General features: G+C 41.3%; 1 protein-coding gene across 1 annotated transcript in view; it reads left to right on the forward strand.

Annotated features, from left to right (window-relative positions):
• Nucleotides 1-18,195, forward strand: part of SLC43A1 (solute carrier family 43 member 1) — a 67,655-nt gene continuing 49,460 nt past the window's right edge. Inside the window, exons 1-3 of the mRNA XM_075841883.1 lie at nucleotides 1-260; nucleotides 14,657-14,879; nucleotides 16,491-16,701. Coding sequence (XP_075697998.1) covers nucleotides 14,726-14,879; nucleotides 16,491-16,701 — 365 coding nt within the window. The 5' untranslated portion in view covers nucleotides 1-260; nucleotides 14,657-14,725. The remainder of the gene's footprint in view (nucleotides 261-14,656; nucleotides 14,880-16,490; nucleotides 16,702-18,195) is intronic.

Below are 18,195 nucleotides of genomic sequence, written 5' to 3' on the forward strand. Positions count from 1 at the left end.
CACATTTTCAGCATTGAAGTTTCTTGAGCGTCTCATGTGTCTTTCCTCAGGCTGCTCTCTTCCTCTATTCCACGTGTTAGTAGCCTCTGTTCTGTCCAGCACTTTTTCTTTCCTCTCTCCTCCCTTCCTCACCCTCCCACCCCCTATCCCCATACCTTATAAAGTAGTGTAGTAGTTTCCTGTCTTTTACCCCCTCCTTTTTCTCCTCAGCCTGTAGAAGTAGATATTGGACATAGTAAATACAGTGCGTGCTAACATAGGTAAGTACACGTGGGCATTTACTTTTTACTTTTATCGCTTTAGCAGGAAACTTTTTTTTCTTTTTGTGTGTTTTTCGTATCGGTCTTAACATGTGGCGTTCATCTTCCAAAGATTTTCATTTTGCTGGTCCGAATAACTTGTGCAACATTCCGACAGCAGATACTGTGTTACTATATTACTCCGTAACGTTCTAATGTTTAAAAGAAAAAAATATTTTTGTGTCGCTGATGTAATGATCTTCTGCATTACACGTGTCACTTGGGTGCATGTGCTTGTGTGAGTATACACTGTTCTCTTCGAGTTGCTGTTTTTGTTTTCCACAAGTTTGTCTTTCTTTCGCAACTTTTTAAAAAGTCAAATTGTGACGGTTGTTTTAGTACGACTTTTATCATTCTTTTATTGTTTTCTATACTCAAGTGATTTTGTTGACACTTTTTACATATGTTTATGCAGTTTTGATACTCTTTAGGTGCGTTCATGCTACATGTTGGGGTTAATTTGTCTGTCTTTTTGGTGGTCGAAGGCGAGGGTGTGTAACAGCCATGGTTGGAATGTGGGGGAGTTGAATATCTAGTTTCAGCCACATGGGGATAGTGCAACTCTTTCCATCTGTTACACTAATAACTACAGGTCTGTCGGCTTCTTCAGGTCATGGAACTCTGAAAACACGTTGCTTCCTGTTTAAAAACTTTTTGTTGTGTTTGAAAAGTGCAGAACATATTACACTTGATGCATAATACCTTGTAGAACTGTCTTTGGATGTATTAACATGAATCACAAACTGCAATGAGAAGGCATGGCCAAATGGAGGTATACAGTATGTACCTAGTAAGCTTCCAGCTTGGGGAGCACTCTGTGTTAAAGGCTATGTAAACCTTTGAAAACTTATTTTTACTTTTTGAGATACAGCTGCTTTGTATCCTGTAGACGGAGCAGCTGTATCATGCACTGAGTCCTGAATCCGTCGGGTAAGCGGCACTGACGGGTTCAGTGTCACCGGGTCCTACGTGTCTCTGACACGCAGGATCAAGCTGTTACTGATCACTTCTAAGTTAATAACTTAGACGTGATCAATAACTGTCACTGAACCCGTCAGTCCCGCTGACCTGACGGCTACGGGTTTCAGTGCACGATACAGCTGCTCTGTATACAGGATACAAAGCAGCTGTATCTCTCAAAAAGTACAAATATTTTTTAATAGAAAGTTGCACCAATCACACTGAGGCCTGTTCTAACGGGGTAGTTTTCTACCTTTCACGAGCTTGAACTTTGCATTGAATAGAAACCTGTTTGATTTCATAAAAAACTTGCACCAGACATTCCATATCCGTACGCCCCATCATAAATATACACGTAAAAGAGGGGATTCCTACAAAGAGCTACTCCCTCTCTTAAAGAGACTGTGTCACCACATTATAAGTGCCCTGTCTCCTACATAAGGAGATCGGCTCTGCAATGTAGGTGACCGTAATGCTTTTTATTTAAAAAAACAATCTGTTTTCACCACTTTATTAGCGATTTTAGATTTATGCTAATGAGTTGCTTAATGCACAAGTGGGCGTAATTTTACTTTAGACCAAGTGGGCGTTGTACAGAGGAGTGTATGACGCTGACCAATCAGTGACCAATCAGCGTCATGCACTCCTCTCCATTCATTTAGTCAGCGCTTAGGGATCCTGCTAGATCCTTATGTGCTGTCTTATACTAACACATTAATAATACTGAAGTGTTTAGACAGTGAATAGACATTCCACGGGATGTCTATGCACAATCTCTGCACTTCGTTACTGTTTCTGTGGTAGTTACAGCAGAGCAAGCGTAATCCTGCGAGATTACGCTGTAGATGACAGGTTACAGCGAAATTACGCTTTGCTCTGCTGTAACTACCACAGAAATAGTAACGAAGTGCAGAGATTGTGAATAGACATCACGTGGAATGTCTATTCACTGTCTAAACACTTCAGTATTATTAATGTGTTAGTATAAGACCGCACATAAGGATCTAGCAGGATCCCTATGCGCTGAGTAAATGAATGGAGAGGAGTGCATGATGCTGATTGGTCACTGATTGGTCAGCGTCATACACTCCCCTGTATAACGCCCACTTGGTCTAAATTAAAAACACGCCCACTTGGGCATTAAGAAACTCATTAGCATAAATATAAAAACGCTAATAAAGTGGTGAAAACAGATCGTTTTTCCAAATAAAAATCACTGCTGTCACCTACATTATAGCGCCGATCTCCTTATGTAGGTGACAGGGCACTTATAATGTGGTGACAGAGCCTCTTTAAAGACCCGTGTCATAGACAGCCCATTGATTGGGTGTTCTCTACACTGTTGTGTGAGCCAAACCCTCATTTTTAGGCCATGGCTACACCTAGACTTTTTGTAGTGCTTCTGAACGACTTTAAGGGTATGTTCGCACGCAGTGAGCAAAAACGTCTGAAAATATGGAGCTGTTTTCAGGTGAAAACAGCTGCTGATTTTCAGACGTTTTTGTAGCAACTCGCGTTTTCCGCTGTGTTTTTTATGGCCGTTTTTTTGGGCTATTTTTCAATGGAGTCAATGAAAAATGCCTCCAAAAACGTCCCAAGAAGTGTCCTGCACTTCTTCTGACGAGCCGTCATTTTATGCGCCGTATTTTGACAGCGACGCGTAAAATAAAGGCTCGTGGGAACAGAACATCGTAAATCCCATTGCAAGCAATGGGCAGATGTTTGTAGGCGCAATGGAGCCGTTTTTTCAGCCATAATTCGAGGCGTAAATCGCCGAATTACTACTGAAAACACTGCGTGTGAACATACCCTGACTATTGAGCTACAGCTGCAGTCTCAATAAGTACATTGAGTTGCATGCAATCTTGTGGACTGCAGCTGTCACTTCAGAGTAGCGCTACAAAAAGTCTAGGTGTAGCCCCGGCTTAACGTGGGAGTGTTGCTCATATCTCCACGTGTTGTTCATTTCAGCACTTAAAAATGTTTCTTACTGGTTGTAATGGGCAACTATTCCACTAAGTTTTTATATGCAATGCTGGAAATATCTTCTCTTGCACCGCTTTTCATCTCCCGTAATATCACTTATTGTTTTAATATGAAATGATGTATTTGGGTGTGCCGAATGTTCACATTTATTTGCAGTTGGTGTATCACTCCCATCAGTGACTGTCCTCCCCATCTAATCCTCTTATCTCGGACATGTATACATGTTTAGAGTCAATTGACCGGTCAGTTTTTTCATGCAAACACTATGTAGACGTCGTCCTGGTCAGATGCAACGGAACCACTATGAAGATGTAAACTTGACGAGCAGGGTATAGCTGTAACTACCAGGATAGCGGTAAGAAATAGGCCCAGGTAGCTCCAATGAGAATGGAGTGGAGTCACAGCGCTGAATCGCACATATCTTGCGCTCAAACCCGAATCCTCCACGTCAGCGGGACTGACAGCTTCGGTGACAGCGGGTCCTGCGTCACGCAGCATCCAGCTGTTATCGATCACATCTAAGTTCATGAACCTAGATGTGATCGATAACACCTGGATCCTGCGTGTCGGAGACGCACATGACCCACTGTCACTGAACCCGTCAGTCCCGCTGACCTGACGGATTCGGGTTTGAGCGCAACATACAGCTTTTATGTATCCAGGATACATAGAAGCTGCATCTCAAAAAGTATAAAACTATTTTTAAGAAAAAACAATTAAGTTGTTTGAGATCCTGTTGCGATCTTCCCACGACCACAACAATTTCAAAGGTTTTATCAGCAAAATGAAAGCGCTTTTGAGAAATATCGTTGTCTAAATGTCTTCCAGTACAAAACCGGCAACATTGTATGATCCATACGAATATTTTGTATTTATTATTAATGTATTTTTTCATCGTTGTTAGGAGCTTGTTCCTCTGACATGGGAACAAACGTTCTTCCACCATTACAATGTGTTGGAATGCAATGGAGTAGAATGTGAATGAGTGTGACCTACTACCTCCATGCATTGATACCAGTTGTTCCAGATGAGTTTTCTCACTTTGCTAGAAACCTAGTAAATGTGTTGGAAAGGCCTATTCACAAGGTTCGGTGAAATCGTAAATGGCCAAATGGCACTCAAATGCGATGGTGCTTTACCACACCTGAACCCTGTGGTATGTTGAGGCAATGATAAATGCCTTGAGGGTGTGTAGTTTTCAAAATGGGGTTACTTTTAGGGGCTTTCCACTCTACTCTGGTACCTCAGCGGCTCTGCAAATGTGCCATGGTGCCCCAACACGAATCCAGCTAAATCTACGCTCTAAAAGCCAAATGGCGCTCCTTCCCTTCTGAGCCCTGCCGCATGCTCAAACAGCAGTTTAGCGTTACATATGGGTTATTGCCATACTCGGGAGAAATTGACTAACACATTTTGTAGTGTTTTTTTCTCTCCTATTAACCCTTGAGAAAACTTGGTGCTAAAAGTACATACTATTGGGAAAAATTTGATTTTTCATAGTCACTACCTATTTCCAATAAAAACTATGAGACATCTGTGGGGCAAAATGTTCACTGGCACCCAAAAACCAATCCAGCAAAATTTTTATGCCAAATATTGCTCCTGCCATTCTGAGCCCTACCGTGTGTCCAAACAGCAGTTTATGGAGTATTTCTGTACTCAGAAGAAATTGCTTTACAAATGTGGGGGTGGTTTTTCTACTTTATCTCTCGTGAAACTTTTAAAAAAAAATGCATTTTACTGGGAAAAAATTTAAATTACCTTTTAATTTCAATAAATTCTGCAAAAAATCTGTGGGATCTAAATGTTCGCTATACCCGTAGATACATTTCTTGAAGGATTTAGTTTCCACAATGTGGGTCACTTTTGGGGTGTTTTGTTCTCTCAGGAGCTTTGCAAAGACGACATGGCATCCGAAAACCATTCCAGCCAAATTCGAGCTCAAAAGTCGAATGGCGCTCCTTCCCTTCTGAGCCCTGCCGTGTGTCCAAACAGCAGTTTATGACCACATATGGGGTCTGTGATACATGTCCGATTTGAAAAACGGGGTTGTGTCCACAAGGCCAAAACTGGCTGCGTCTCCAAGGGTTTAAAGAGCATGATATTGGCTCCTATCTCCATATTTTTTTTATATTTTGAAATATAGCAAAACTGCCACGTTTCTGAATTGTTCCAGAGAAGCAAGTTTTTTGAGAATGGAGCATGATACAGATGTAGGCATCTTTTTCTTGAATTTTAACGCTGCTCTCATTTGATGCTCTCAGTGCAGAGTACATTATAATTTAAGAGTATGGCCGATAGGTGGGGATTATAAACCGCCACAAAATGTATATATGCTATAAAACACAACAAAACGCAAATTCTGAAAAAACGAAGCTCACTGAAAGCTGTGCTGTGTATTTACTGCCAGCCATTATTGGATTTGATCAAAGCAGAGCAAAGATCTGTTTACTCAGCTCAGTCCAGACCCATTAATGTGTGTGACGTCCTGTACCTTGATGATGTAGTTTGGCACCACAGGAAAATCCTATACAACTATTAGATTGAAAAAAAATAAATACAAAAATGAGGGGCCGTTCTCAAAATTATCAATTGTACCACACCGTTTGTAAATTAATTTGCTTGCACTACTAACTATTCATTCAAATCTTAAGTATAGGCACCATCTTAAAGTGGGTGATTCCCTCTCTATCAGGGGAATACCGCAGGGCACAGGTCTTAAAGAGGTAGTACACCATAATCTATCTTTATTCTCGGGGTATTGTCCAGACCTTGCTATTGTCAAATTAATGGAGGTGCAACGTTCGCGTCTCGGGGGGAGACGGGTAACACATTGTGCATATGAGTTCATCACACCCTCAAAGAGTGCACTTCTGTTAAAAAGAGAGGGGCGCAAAGCTTCATAGTGCAGCGCCAATTGCAAAACGCCACAACCCAACTCCATTTTTCCCTCAAGATTCAATTATTAGGGGAGTACATGCAATTGGCAATAGATCGGGCACGCTCCCGGCTCATAGACTACATCAGGCCAATGTGAGAGTAAAAATAAATAACGAGGGGATCCACGACAGGGGAGTCTTCACATCGTGCATCCGTTTAATAAATTCAGATCTGAAAATATAGAACAAATGTTTATTATAAATATCATGTCTCCCTATACCTGGTGGACACGGAGAGGTCACACACAGTTTAATGGGCAAGTCCAATTTTATCGTATGCCACTCAATATTCAGTCCAATTTATATATCCATTAAAGCTCTTTCTTTTTAAGAACAGTCACTCTATTGTTACCCCATTTTACTTAAAGGCTATGTACACCTTTGAAAACTATTTTAAAAAAAATACAAAAAAAAAATAATTTATCATTTTTAAGATACAGCTGCTTTGCATCCTGCATACTGAGCAGCTGTATCTAGCACTGAGACCTGAATCCGTCAGATCAGCGGGACTGACAGGTTTGTTGTCACCGGGTCCTGCGTGTCAGAGACCCTTCAGTTTTGTTTTTTTGGGGTTAAAAATGTGTATCGGTGTGTGTATGTATCAAAAAAACAACAACAATAAAACGGTGCTGCTTTCTTTATTTTTGTAATAGAGAGGGTATATAAAGAGAATAATGGGTACATTTGCTTCCTAGCTTGACCATGTCACTTGAACTTTAGTACATATTGTCTGATCGGTCGGGATACTACCTCCAAGACCTCACAGATCAGCACAATACAAAGAGTCTGGGAGGGTCCATTCCTTTAGAGCAGAATGAACTGCAGTACCAGGCAAAGCATTGATGAGGCGATGTGCTGGCGTAAATGAAGAGTACCCCCCACTTAGAGTCCCAGGGAACCCTTGTAATTGCTTGGGTATATTTCATCTTCGGACGTAAAAAAAGAAAATAAGCAAATTGGTTCTATGTTTTATGTCAAACAGCCTTAAAGAACCCACATACGTAGCTCGTCTAAAGGCCCTATTACAAGGGCAGATTTTTTGCCTGGTAATTGAGCGCAGATCGACAATACAGTATGTCGATCGATGCTCGTTTGATCCATTTAAACAGAGTATTGATATAAATGTATAGGGATGAACAGTCGTTAATACGCAGTTTGTCACCATACATTTGCATGTTGAGATGTGCTGCCAATAAGTGACCATTTTTTTGGTTTCGAATGAAAGATCCGATTGGCTGACTGAGTGTTTTCTCATAAGTCGGCTGATCGCTGCCCTGTTTAATAAAGGCAATGATCGAGAATGAGAGTTTGTATAGACGCTCGTTCGTCCGACCATTGGCCAGAGTTAAAGGGCCTTAACCTAATCCAAAGGAAGATGCGGGACTGTCTTGGCCCACTAATTATCCAGGCCTTATGCTTCACTTGTACAAGCTGCGTGGCCAAAACCCGCATTAGAGAACTGCGGAAATTCGTAGTAAAACCGGTATTTGGCTAACAAATCATTTAAGGGCAACCTAAAAAGATTCTCATGTAATGAAGAAAAAAACATTTCGACAGCACTCTGCGAACCAACACCAGCAAGTGACACGGCCCCCAAACCATCACTGACTGTGGAAACTTCACACTGGACCGCAAGACACTTGGATTGACGCCTCTCCACTCTTCCTCCAGACTCTGGGACCGAGATTTCCAAATGAAATGCAAACTTTACTTTAATCTGAGAACAGGACTTTGGACACTGAGCAGCAGTGTTGGTCCACTGTGTTATATCAAGTCCAGAGTCAGCGCAGCGTCTAGCAGGACATTTCCCAGCACTTCATGCTTCCCTCTGCTGACAAGCTTTATGGAGACGCTGATTTCATTTTACAGCAGGACTTGGCACCTGCCCACACTGCCAAAAGTACCAATACCTGGTGTAATAACCACAGTATCATTGCGCATGATTGGCCAGCAAACTCGCCCGACCTAAACCCCATAGAGAATCTATAGGGTATTGTCAAGAGGAAGATGAGAGACCCCAGACCCAACAATGCAGACGAGCTGAAGGCCGCTATCAAAGCAACCTGGGCTTCCATAACACCTCAGCAGTGCCACGGGCTGATCACCCCCATGCCACGCCGCATTGATAACACCTCTTCATTGCCACAGGCTGATCGCCTCCATGCCACGCTGCATTGATAACACCTCAGCAGTGCCACAGGCTGATCGCCTCCATGCCATGCCACATTGATAACACCTCAGCAGTGCCACAGGCTGATCACCTCCATGCCACGCTGCATTGATGAAGTAATTCATGCAGAGTCGGAGCCCCGACCAAGTATTGAGGGCAGATACTGGACAGACTTTTCAGTAGGACAACATTTCGGTATTAAAATAATTTTTTAACTTGGGCTTATAGAATATTCAAATTTTCTGAGACACTAAATTTCGGGTTTTCATTAACTGTTCCCATAATCATCAACATTAGAAGAAAAAAATGCTGGAAATAGATCCCTCTGTGTGTAATGAATCTATAGAATATTTGAGAGACACTTTTTTAATTGAATTCCTGAAATATGCATTATAGCTGAATCTACTTACAATACTGATGTTCTTAGCGTACATTTTGATCAAATTGTGTGAGCACACATGCCACGACAAGGCGAACCTCTGTGAAGAGTGTCCCTAATCTAAAAATACACCTCTGTTCTGGGTCTAAGCCTGCAGAATATATACTGGGGTTAGATAGGAAACAACTCATGTGCAGACCTATAATTTTTTTTCTCTTTTTAATGTTTGCATGGAGGCGGTGACAGCCTACTTTTTGGTCAAGCACTCAGAACCTCACTATTGTAAGTAGCTGTAATTCATATTTATTTATATATATATATATATATATGTGTATTGGGTAGTCTTGGCGTTTTCGGAGTGCTATCACAATGTTATTTTCTTCTTTACATGAAGAATTTATGGTCACAACGTGCGTGCACCCGTACATTTTTAATTTTGTTAGGATGTGCAGACCTAAAGCTTTTTTTCTCTTTTGAGTTTTTGCATGTAGTGCATGGGGGCGGTGACTGCCTCCTTTTTGGTCCAGCACTCCTCCCATTTGCCCAAGGCCGCTTTATATTAAAAAGGTTCTCACCCGTGTGGCAACTACCACGGCTCGGCCGCATCGTGTACGTTAAAGAAATTAGGACTTAATTAGGAAATTAACTAGGTAGTCTGAGAATCTGAAATGGTTTTTTAGTCTAGCTAATCCTAGAAGCGTAACATCAATGAGCGCTGACATTTTTACTTTTAAAGGGGTAGTACGGTTTCAGCAAATTAATGTTATTTTTTGTATAATGTAAAGTTATAACATTTTTCAATATACTCTCTGTAGCAATTTCTCACGCTTTTCAAGATCTCTGCTTGTTGTTATTCAGAAGGAACATACATTGTTTACTTCCAGTGGATAAAATTCTGTCCATGGTCATGTGATGGACACACCGGTGTTAGGATCGTTAGAAGACACAGCTCTGATACACATACTGATAAGGGCCGTGTAAACGAGCACCGATCAATGAGATCACAAGGAGCTAGAATGCGGACGAGCGCTCGTTACTCCAATCATTGTCCCCATACATTTCCTTCATGTCGGCAGCACGTCTCGTGCATCACACTCGTTCATTGGCTGATAGTTGCCCTGATTCCAAGCGGCAATGATCGGGAACGAGCGTTCTGTGAACGCTCGTTTACCCGATAATTGGCCGGTGTAAAAGGACCTTAACTGTAATTAGTCCTCCATCGGTGTGTCCATCACATGACCATGGACAGAATTTTATCCACTGGAAGTAAACCAAGAAAAACCGCAAACATCTTAAAAACCGTGAAAAATTATTACAGAAATTATTTTGGAAAATTGTAGAACTTGTAATTCTACAAAAAATATCATTCATTTGCTGAAATTGGACAATTCCTTTAAAGTAAAGCTCCACTTTGGAACGACTTTAATTCAGTTCAGGGCATAAAGTTTTAACCATACTTCCGTAATATATTTTAATTACCTCTATTTTTTTTCCTTGTATTATAATAATTATTAGAATTTATGTACGGGAGCGGTCTTGCAATCTGTTATATAGGCCTCCGGGCAGATCTCTGTTCACTCTTTTCAGGTTCTGTAAATGCTGATGGCATCGGCAGGGCTGCTCATAAAACTAATTTGTAAAATCAAGTCTCATATACGTATAAAGCCAAATATGCCAGCACGGCACTAAAAATATTGTAAATCTTCACTGGTTCATGAAATTAAGATTTAATAATTACTCGTATAATTTATTTGGGGCTCATAACTAGTTATTAAAATTCTGCATATTTTTCTACCTTTTTGATCTCTATTTATTTCTGTCTGAATTCTAAATTTTAATAATACAACAAAAACATTAAAACAAAGCTCTGCCAATTTCATATGTTAAGGCCCCTTTAAATGCTACAACTTTTCTAACCAATCAGAATTAGTTGGGGTGAATGGGGTTAATCTTGGGGTGTGGCGTTCTTCACCCTTACCTTCCAAAAGGAGATTTGGTCTTCGCTGGACTAAAGTCGCTCTTATACAGGCCAATGATTGGGCAAAGGAACGTTAATATGATCGCTCGCTCCCGATCATTGCCCTGTGTAAACAGGGCAACGATCAGCCGATGAACGTGCAGATCCTTGTTCATCGGCTGATCGAATAGTTTATGCTGCACAAAATATTATCGTTGTCGGAGCACATGTTCCGGTGTAAACATGGGGATGTTCTGCTGACATGATGGATATGGATAGGGACGAGCAATCGTACTAACTGATGATAACACCTTGTGAAAGGAGTAAACAAGTGCCGATCAACGAGCAGTCTCATTGATCGGCGTCCATTTTTACGACCAAAATTGGCCGGTGTAAAAGGACCCGAACTCTATAGATGACCATTTCCAGAAAGACTAGGAAAACAGAAGAGCAGTGAAAAGCTAGATTATATAGAGGAAGACCCTAAGAATCATTGACCAGCGCAAAAGATCTCCCGTGTGCCGGCCCGTTAAATCCACACTTTGTACTTGAATGCCGGGAGTAGGCAGGAGGGTGGAAACAGGTTGCCAAATGTTCAAAAATGCCCACAGAGTCCATATAAATTATAGACTTTTGTCTAATATAATTTTTTTTTAAAATGCGCCCATGATGATTTTTTATTTTTGTTTTGGATGGCAGGTTGTGCAAATACACAGTAAATGCTGCTCGTGTGCTCATATCAGTAGCCTGAATCATTTTTGGCTTTTCAATTTGTTTGTAAAATTGTTTGGTCTATCTATCTATCTATCTATCTATCTATCTATCTATCTATCTATCTATCTATCTATCTATCTATCTATCTATCTATCTATCTATCTATCTATCTATCTGGACTGAGTCAGTAGAGTGGTGTGAGGGCTTATTTTTTGCGGAAGGAGTTGTAGTTTCTAATGGCAGCATTTAAAGTACCATATAATGTACTGGGAAACTGAAAAAAACCAACTATTTGCAGGCTGAATTTGGAAAAATTGGGACTCCCCCCAATGCGTGCGGTAAAAACGACAACTTAACTCTATTCTGTGGCTCAAAATGATTACGGTGATACCAACTTTATATAGGTTTCTTTTATATTTCACTACTTTTACAAAGAAAAAACTATTTGTTAAAAAAAAATAGTTTTGTCTCACCACATTCTGAGAGCGATAACTTTTTTTTATTTTTCTCTGGATTGAGCGGTGTGAGGGCTTATTTTTTGCGGGACGAGCTGTAGTTTTTATTGGTACCATTTTTTGGTACATACAACTTTTTGATCACTTTTTATAACTTTTTTTTTTTTTTTTAGAGCTAAATTGACCCCAAAAAGTATTTTTACGACGTTCACCGTGCGAGTTATATAATGGTATACTGTAATAGTTCAGACTTTTATGGACGGAGCGATACCAATTTTGTTTATTTTTATTTTTTTTCACATTACTTTAGAGGAAAAATGGGAAAAGCAGGGTTTGTTGAACTTTTTTTTCACTACTTATAACTTTATTAAAGTTTTTTTTACACATTTTATTAGCCACGTAGGGGACTTGAACCAGCGATCGTTAGATCGTTACTACTAAAGTATTGCAGTATATTGTAATTGTTACAGGTTTCTGTTAAGCAAAGGCAGAGTGAAGGCAGACCTGGGAGCCTTCAGTAGGCCCCTGGGCTGCCATGATAACCATCGGCACCCTGTGATCTCATCGCAGGGGGGCTCGATGTGCTGTCAGAGGGGGCCGCCCCTCTTTTCAATGTTTCAGATGCTGCAGTCGCGTTTGACCGCATCATTTGAGGGGACCAGGAAAAGTGCGATCGCTGTACCTGGCCGTTAGTCCCTGGTGTCGGCTGTAATACACAGCTGACACCCGCAGCGTATGGAGCGCGCTCAGCCCCTAAGTGCATACATACTTCCCCTTAATGTTATCACGTACATGTGCGTGATAAAGCATCAAGGGTTTAAAGGGGAGCCTATTCTTTTTATTAAAAAAAAATTTTGTTCAATTTTACATTTTTCGTAGTCCCTATTGGGCACTTTGAAATGTATTCCATAATATTATTGCCTGTGAATGCATCACTGACCGGAGATCTATTAGGCCTTGCCTCTCTGATAAACACATGCCTATGGCAGACCAGGGGGCCATGGTTAGGCCTCCTGCACACGACTGTAATGTTCTTTACTGTCCGCAAATACGTTCTGTAGTTCATCTGTATTTACGGATCTGCAAAACAAAACCAGGGAGGAATCTTGGGTAATCCCCTGGCACCACATGGCGATGCTTTCGCAATTACGGATGGCTACAGAACCACCTTCATAGCCGCCCGCAATTGCGGAAGCGCCCGTAGACTTCTATGGCTATGGGGAGTCCGTGCCGAAGATTGCGGACAAAAATAGGACGTGTTCTATAATTTGCAAATCATTTACACGCATCCGTAAATATACTGAGAGGTGTCTGTGACCAATAGAAATGAATGGATCTGCAATTTCATCCGTGATTGAGGTTCCGTAATTACAAATGAAAACTACGGGCCTGCTGCATCTGTCAAACACTTTAGATGATGCGGCCGCTGTTGTCCGCGGCATCTCAGGGTTAAATGGTCGTAATCGGAAGTTTCTCTGATCCAGCCTCTTAGAGCAGGAGCCTGGCAGTGCCCACACAATCACCTGGATGTGCCCTAATGGTACAATCTTATGTGAGATGGGGTTAATTAAGAGAAGTCAGAGAAAAAAAAAAAAAGATCATGTTGCCCATGGCAACAAATCAGAGTTCAGCTTTCATTTTGTAAACGGCAGTGGATGCTCTGATTGGTGGATGTTCAAAATAAAGCAACGTGTCGTCCTAGAGTTCGTCCATGTACAATACTGAGTGATTTCTTGGCACTTCGGACATACCAGTAATAAGACTAAAACCAAGAACGGTCCTTCCTCGAGGTAAAATGACACTCCCTTTATTACATTAATAAATTAACTATTTAAAGGGTCACTAAAATGGTAGACGAAAGCTCAGAAATGGGAAGTTTATAAAAGTGCTGTTATCACCGCGCGCCAATACCTAAATAAATGTGTCTGCAGATTCTCAATACTGGAGATATGGGAGATAAAGTAGTAATGATGGTGGCAGACATTTTTCTGGACTTCCTGTTGTCATCCCATTGAGGAGCACTGAAGTCAACCTCTGCAATAGATGCCTACAGAGAAAGATAGATGGTAATAAACTGTCCAGCATATGGAGATGATGTCAACTTTGTTGTCTCTAGCTTCTGGTTAGGGTAATCAATGATCCCCATTGCGGCTAGGCCCCTATATCCTTTCAATCTTGGGTTCACCTGGTGGAGAAGTCTGACCATGGCGTTGTTTTTAAAGGGGTTATGTGGGGACCAAAAATTATTAGCAGTGCACTCGCTAATATACATTCCGGTCCCCCGTCGCGCTGATTCTGAGATTTCCATAGATTTTTGGAGCGCTGCCATGGGACCGGCCATCTAGTTGCGAAGCCTTATTTGATGACGATATGACTTTTTGTCATGTGACCGCCCCAGCTGTACTCTATGTACTCGCTGTACTACTGGTACAGCGGGGCTAGTCACATGATGAAGAGTTGTATCGTTCTCAAAGAAGACTGTGCAACTAGACTTCTGGTCCCCCGGCAGCGCTATAAAAATCAATGAAAATCCCAAAATCAGCGCGACAGGGGACCGGAATGTATATTAGCGAGTGTAGTCACATACTGCAATGAGTACACTGCTAACGATTTTTTGGTCCCTACACAAACCCTTTAAAAGTCCTGACTTACACCACCAAAAAAATTTGAATAGTGTATGTTATTTCAAATACACATAGGGGGTCGGAATTTAAAGTTTTTATTAATTTTTGCTTAGGTAATAAAATGATAAAGTTACGTATATTAATATTCATTTATTTTTTGTTTTTCTTTTTAGATACCGTATCTGCTTCCTCTCCTCTACTTTGCTTTCTGCAGCTGCACTGCTGCTTTTTGCACTGCAGTTATGGCACCTTCCCTGCAGACTGCTTATGCCCGCCGCTGGTGGATTGCTTGCTCTGCGGTCGTGGAGAATCTGTTCTTCTCAGCAGTTCTATTCGGATGGGGCTCCCTGCTCATCATGTTGCAACAAGAAGGATTCTATTCACATCTATGCCAAGGTATGCAAAGAGATATATCTTTCATGTTACTTGAATTTGCAAGTTGAGTGGTGAAAAAAAGTATAGTTATTTTGGTGGTGAACTGGAAATAGTAGTGGTTGCTTCCCAGGAAATCTGCATCAAAACATCAAATTAAAGGGTAACTAAACTTTCAAAAAACACAAAGTCCATTTGCCCGTACACCAATTGCTTGGTTTTCCGTCGATCGAAAACGAAGCTGCTCAGCACTCACCCGAACGCTTCTGTCGCTTCTTTTGAGCGGTGGGGGTCTCAGTGCTCGGACCGCCACCGATCAAAACTTATGACATGTCAGAAGCTTTTTGAAAGTTTAGTTACCCTTTAACTTTTAATCTATATCAACTACATGGCTTATTTAAAGGGGATATCCAGGATTTTAAGATTGATGGCCTATCCTTAGGATAGGCCATCAATATTAGATCGGTGGGGGTGGGACCCTTAGCACCACCGCTGATCAGCTGTTTGGAGGGGCCACGACGCTGCAGCCTCTTCATTGTTTGCACAGATTTCATTTTTGTTTGTACTTTACCTTTACTTTTGTAGCGGCTGTGCAAGGCATTGCAACGTTGTCCTATTCAAGTGAATGGGACAGTGCTGCAATGCAGAGCGCTGTGGCCCCTTCAAACTGCTGATAGGCGGGGGTGCCGAGAGTCGGGACCCCCACCGATCTAATATTGATGACCTATCCTAAGGATAGCACATCAATTTTAAAATCCCCGATAACCCCCTTTATTACACTGTACTCAAGTAAACGATGCTTACGTGGTTGATCACAAGAGAAGACCACATTCACACAGGGCAATTTTGTGGTGGTTGCTCTGTCAGGAGATTATAATTTAACTTCAATAGGGTAAAACAACAAATGAATTTAAGAAAAATACTACGGGGAACTTTACTGTGGTTTTCTAGTAACATTTGCTAGGACTGTTTCTTTCAAGAGGTTGCCAGTTTTAGACAGTCTGTTTCCATATGTCCTACTAGGGCATGTGGTGGTAATGGAGATGGTTCCCATTGTCCGGAAACCATGCCAGGATTCTTAAATTACTTGGACTCTCATTGATTTATGGTCAAAATGATGCTTTTACATTTACTGGTTTTCAGCGTCGGACTGGGGTTCCTTGGGCCCACCAGAGGAGATGATTCTGAGGGCCCGCCCTCCATCTATATAGAACATGTACATGTCCGCTTTTCATTTCACCATAGTCCTTGTTGTTATCATTATACACACTGGACATATCATCAATAAGGTCTAATAGGTTATTTGTGAATCATCCCATAAGAAATAGATTCTAGTGGCAAGTGATTGGCTCCAAGGAGCTCCAAATGGGGTTGTCTTCTGCTGGACCTTTAAGGCCCATTATTGTTTTAGAGCCTGGTCCGACCCTGCTGGTTTGATGCAGTAAGACCAAGATTGGGGTAAGGTGGTAGATACTAGGCAGGTAAAGTCCAGAGGTCTGAATCTCTGGACCCCAAACTTTATCTGCAGTGGGAGCAAGGTTCCTTAGTAACGGAGATGTTCTTTATTGATTGATCCTCTTTAACATGTTATAATAAAGTTTGGTAACCAGCACTTGTTATTCATTACATTTTTAGAGTCAAACTCATCCAACTTATCAGCTTCACCTACAAATGAATCGTTGTCTAATAATACCACCTTACCAAAGCCCTGGCTAACATGTAATGAACAAGAAGAGAAGCTAAATTTGGGTTTTACAATCGGCTCGTTCCTGTTGAGCGCGGCAACACTCCCATTGGGGATTCTTATGGATCGATATGGCCCCCGTCCACTCAGATTAGTGGGAAGGTGAGTTGTCAGTGCTTGCCAACCTTCAACTGTTGACTTTAAGGCCAGATTCACGCGAACATGTGGAAACTTGGACGTGAGGGAAAACGGAACAAAGTAGGACATGTTCTATTTTTCAACAGACCCTTCACGCGGTCCGTTGAAACAATGGCCCCATTAAAATACATGATTCCGCGTGACGGCCGTTGTTTTAACGGCCATCACACAGACATATTCTACATTTGTCTGAATTCGGCCTTACTTTATGGAATAGACCATATCTTATTATATATGATGATAAAGCTGGTTTGGAGAAACTTTTCCGGATATATTGAAGAATTCCTGAACCGGATGATTTTGCTCGGTATAATCCAACAACAAGATTAGATTATTACCCCTAATGACCAGGTCTAAATAGGCCTTAAAGGGGTTGTCCAGTCCCTACAAATTGATGGCCTATCCTTAGGATAGGCCCACCAATATCTGATCGGTCAGGGCCCGATCAGCTGTTTTGAAGGGGCCGCGGCACTCATATGTGGGTCCCAGCAATTGGAACCTGAACCGATCAGATATTGATGGCCTATCCTGAGGATAGGCCATTAATTTTTAGGAAATGGACAACCCCTTTAAAGATAAGCTATATTTTTTCATTTTTGGCATTTTGCAGCCAGAACTTTTTTTTTTTTCTTTTCATTGACGTGACTGTATGAGGCCTTGTTTTAGATTTACCAAATAATATCTCCATAGCATCAAAGGTCAGAAATGTTCCACAAGATTAGGGCTATATAATGACTGTACTTGATCAACTTTTTCTTAACCACTTCCTGACCAGAAGATTTACCCCACCCCCCTTCCTGACCAGGCCCGTTTACAAATTTTAGCCATGTTCCAATTTAAAAGCAAATTGTTGTGCTATTACTCTTCCAACCTACATGTATTTGGCTTTTTTTTTTTCCTCAGAACATATTGTTGTTTTTTTATATTGTGTAAAACAAATAATATATGTAACTTTTTTTTTTTTTTGTTTTTAAAACATGGAAAAAAATGGAAATGTCATTTTAGGTGATTTTTTTTTACATCTAGTGCATTCCACTGGATAAACTCACCTGGATATATATTTAGCAACTTCTGCCGACTTCAGCGATACCAAATATGTGCGCATTTCTTACACGGTGGGCACAACGGCGGAGCTTACAATCAATGGTGCGCAAACTGGCTTTGGAGAGCAATTTTTCAAACCTGGTTTGCTGTCCCCATACGACCATTACAGACGTTGCGAAGTGCCATAACACGGTTAAAGGTGTTTTCCAGTCCCAAAAATTGAGGCCCTATCCACAAGATAAGTCATCAATATCTTATCGGTCGAGGTCCGACTCTCGGCAGCCCAGCCGATCAGCTGTTTTGAAGCGCTCACATTTTCCCTTCACTTCCTTTATTGCTCACACTGAATCGTGGACACACTTGTAGCGGGGGTTCACAGTATTACAGCCTTCTCCTATTGAAGTGAATGGGAGG

The sequence above is a fragment of the Rhinoderma darwinii genome, chromosome 11 (assembly GCF_050947455.1).
Source record: "Rhinoderma darwinii isolate aRhiDar2 chromosome 11, aRhiDar2.hap1, whole genome shotgun sequence".
Taxonomy (NCBI): Eukaryota; Metazoa; Chordata; class Amphibia; order Anura; family Rhinodermatidae; genus Rhinoderma; species Rhinoderma darwinii.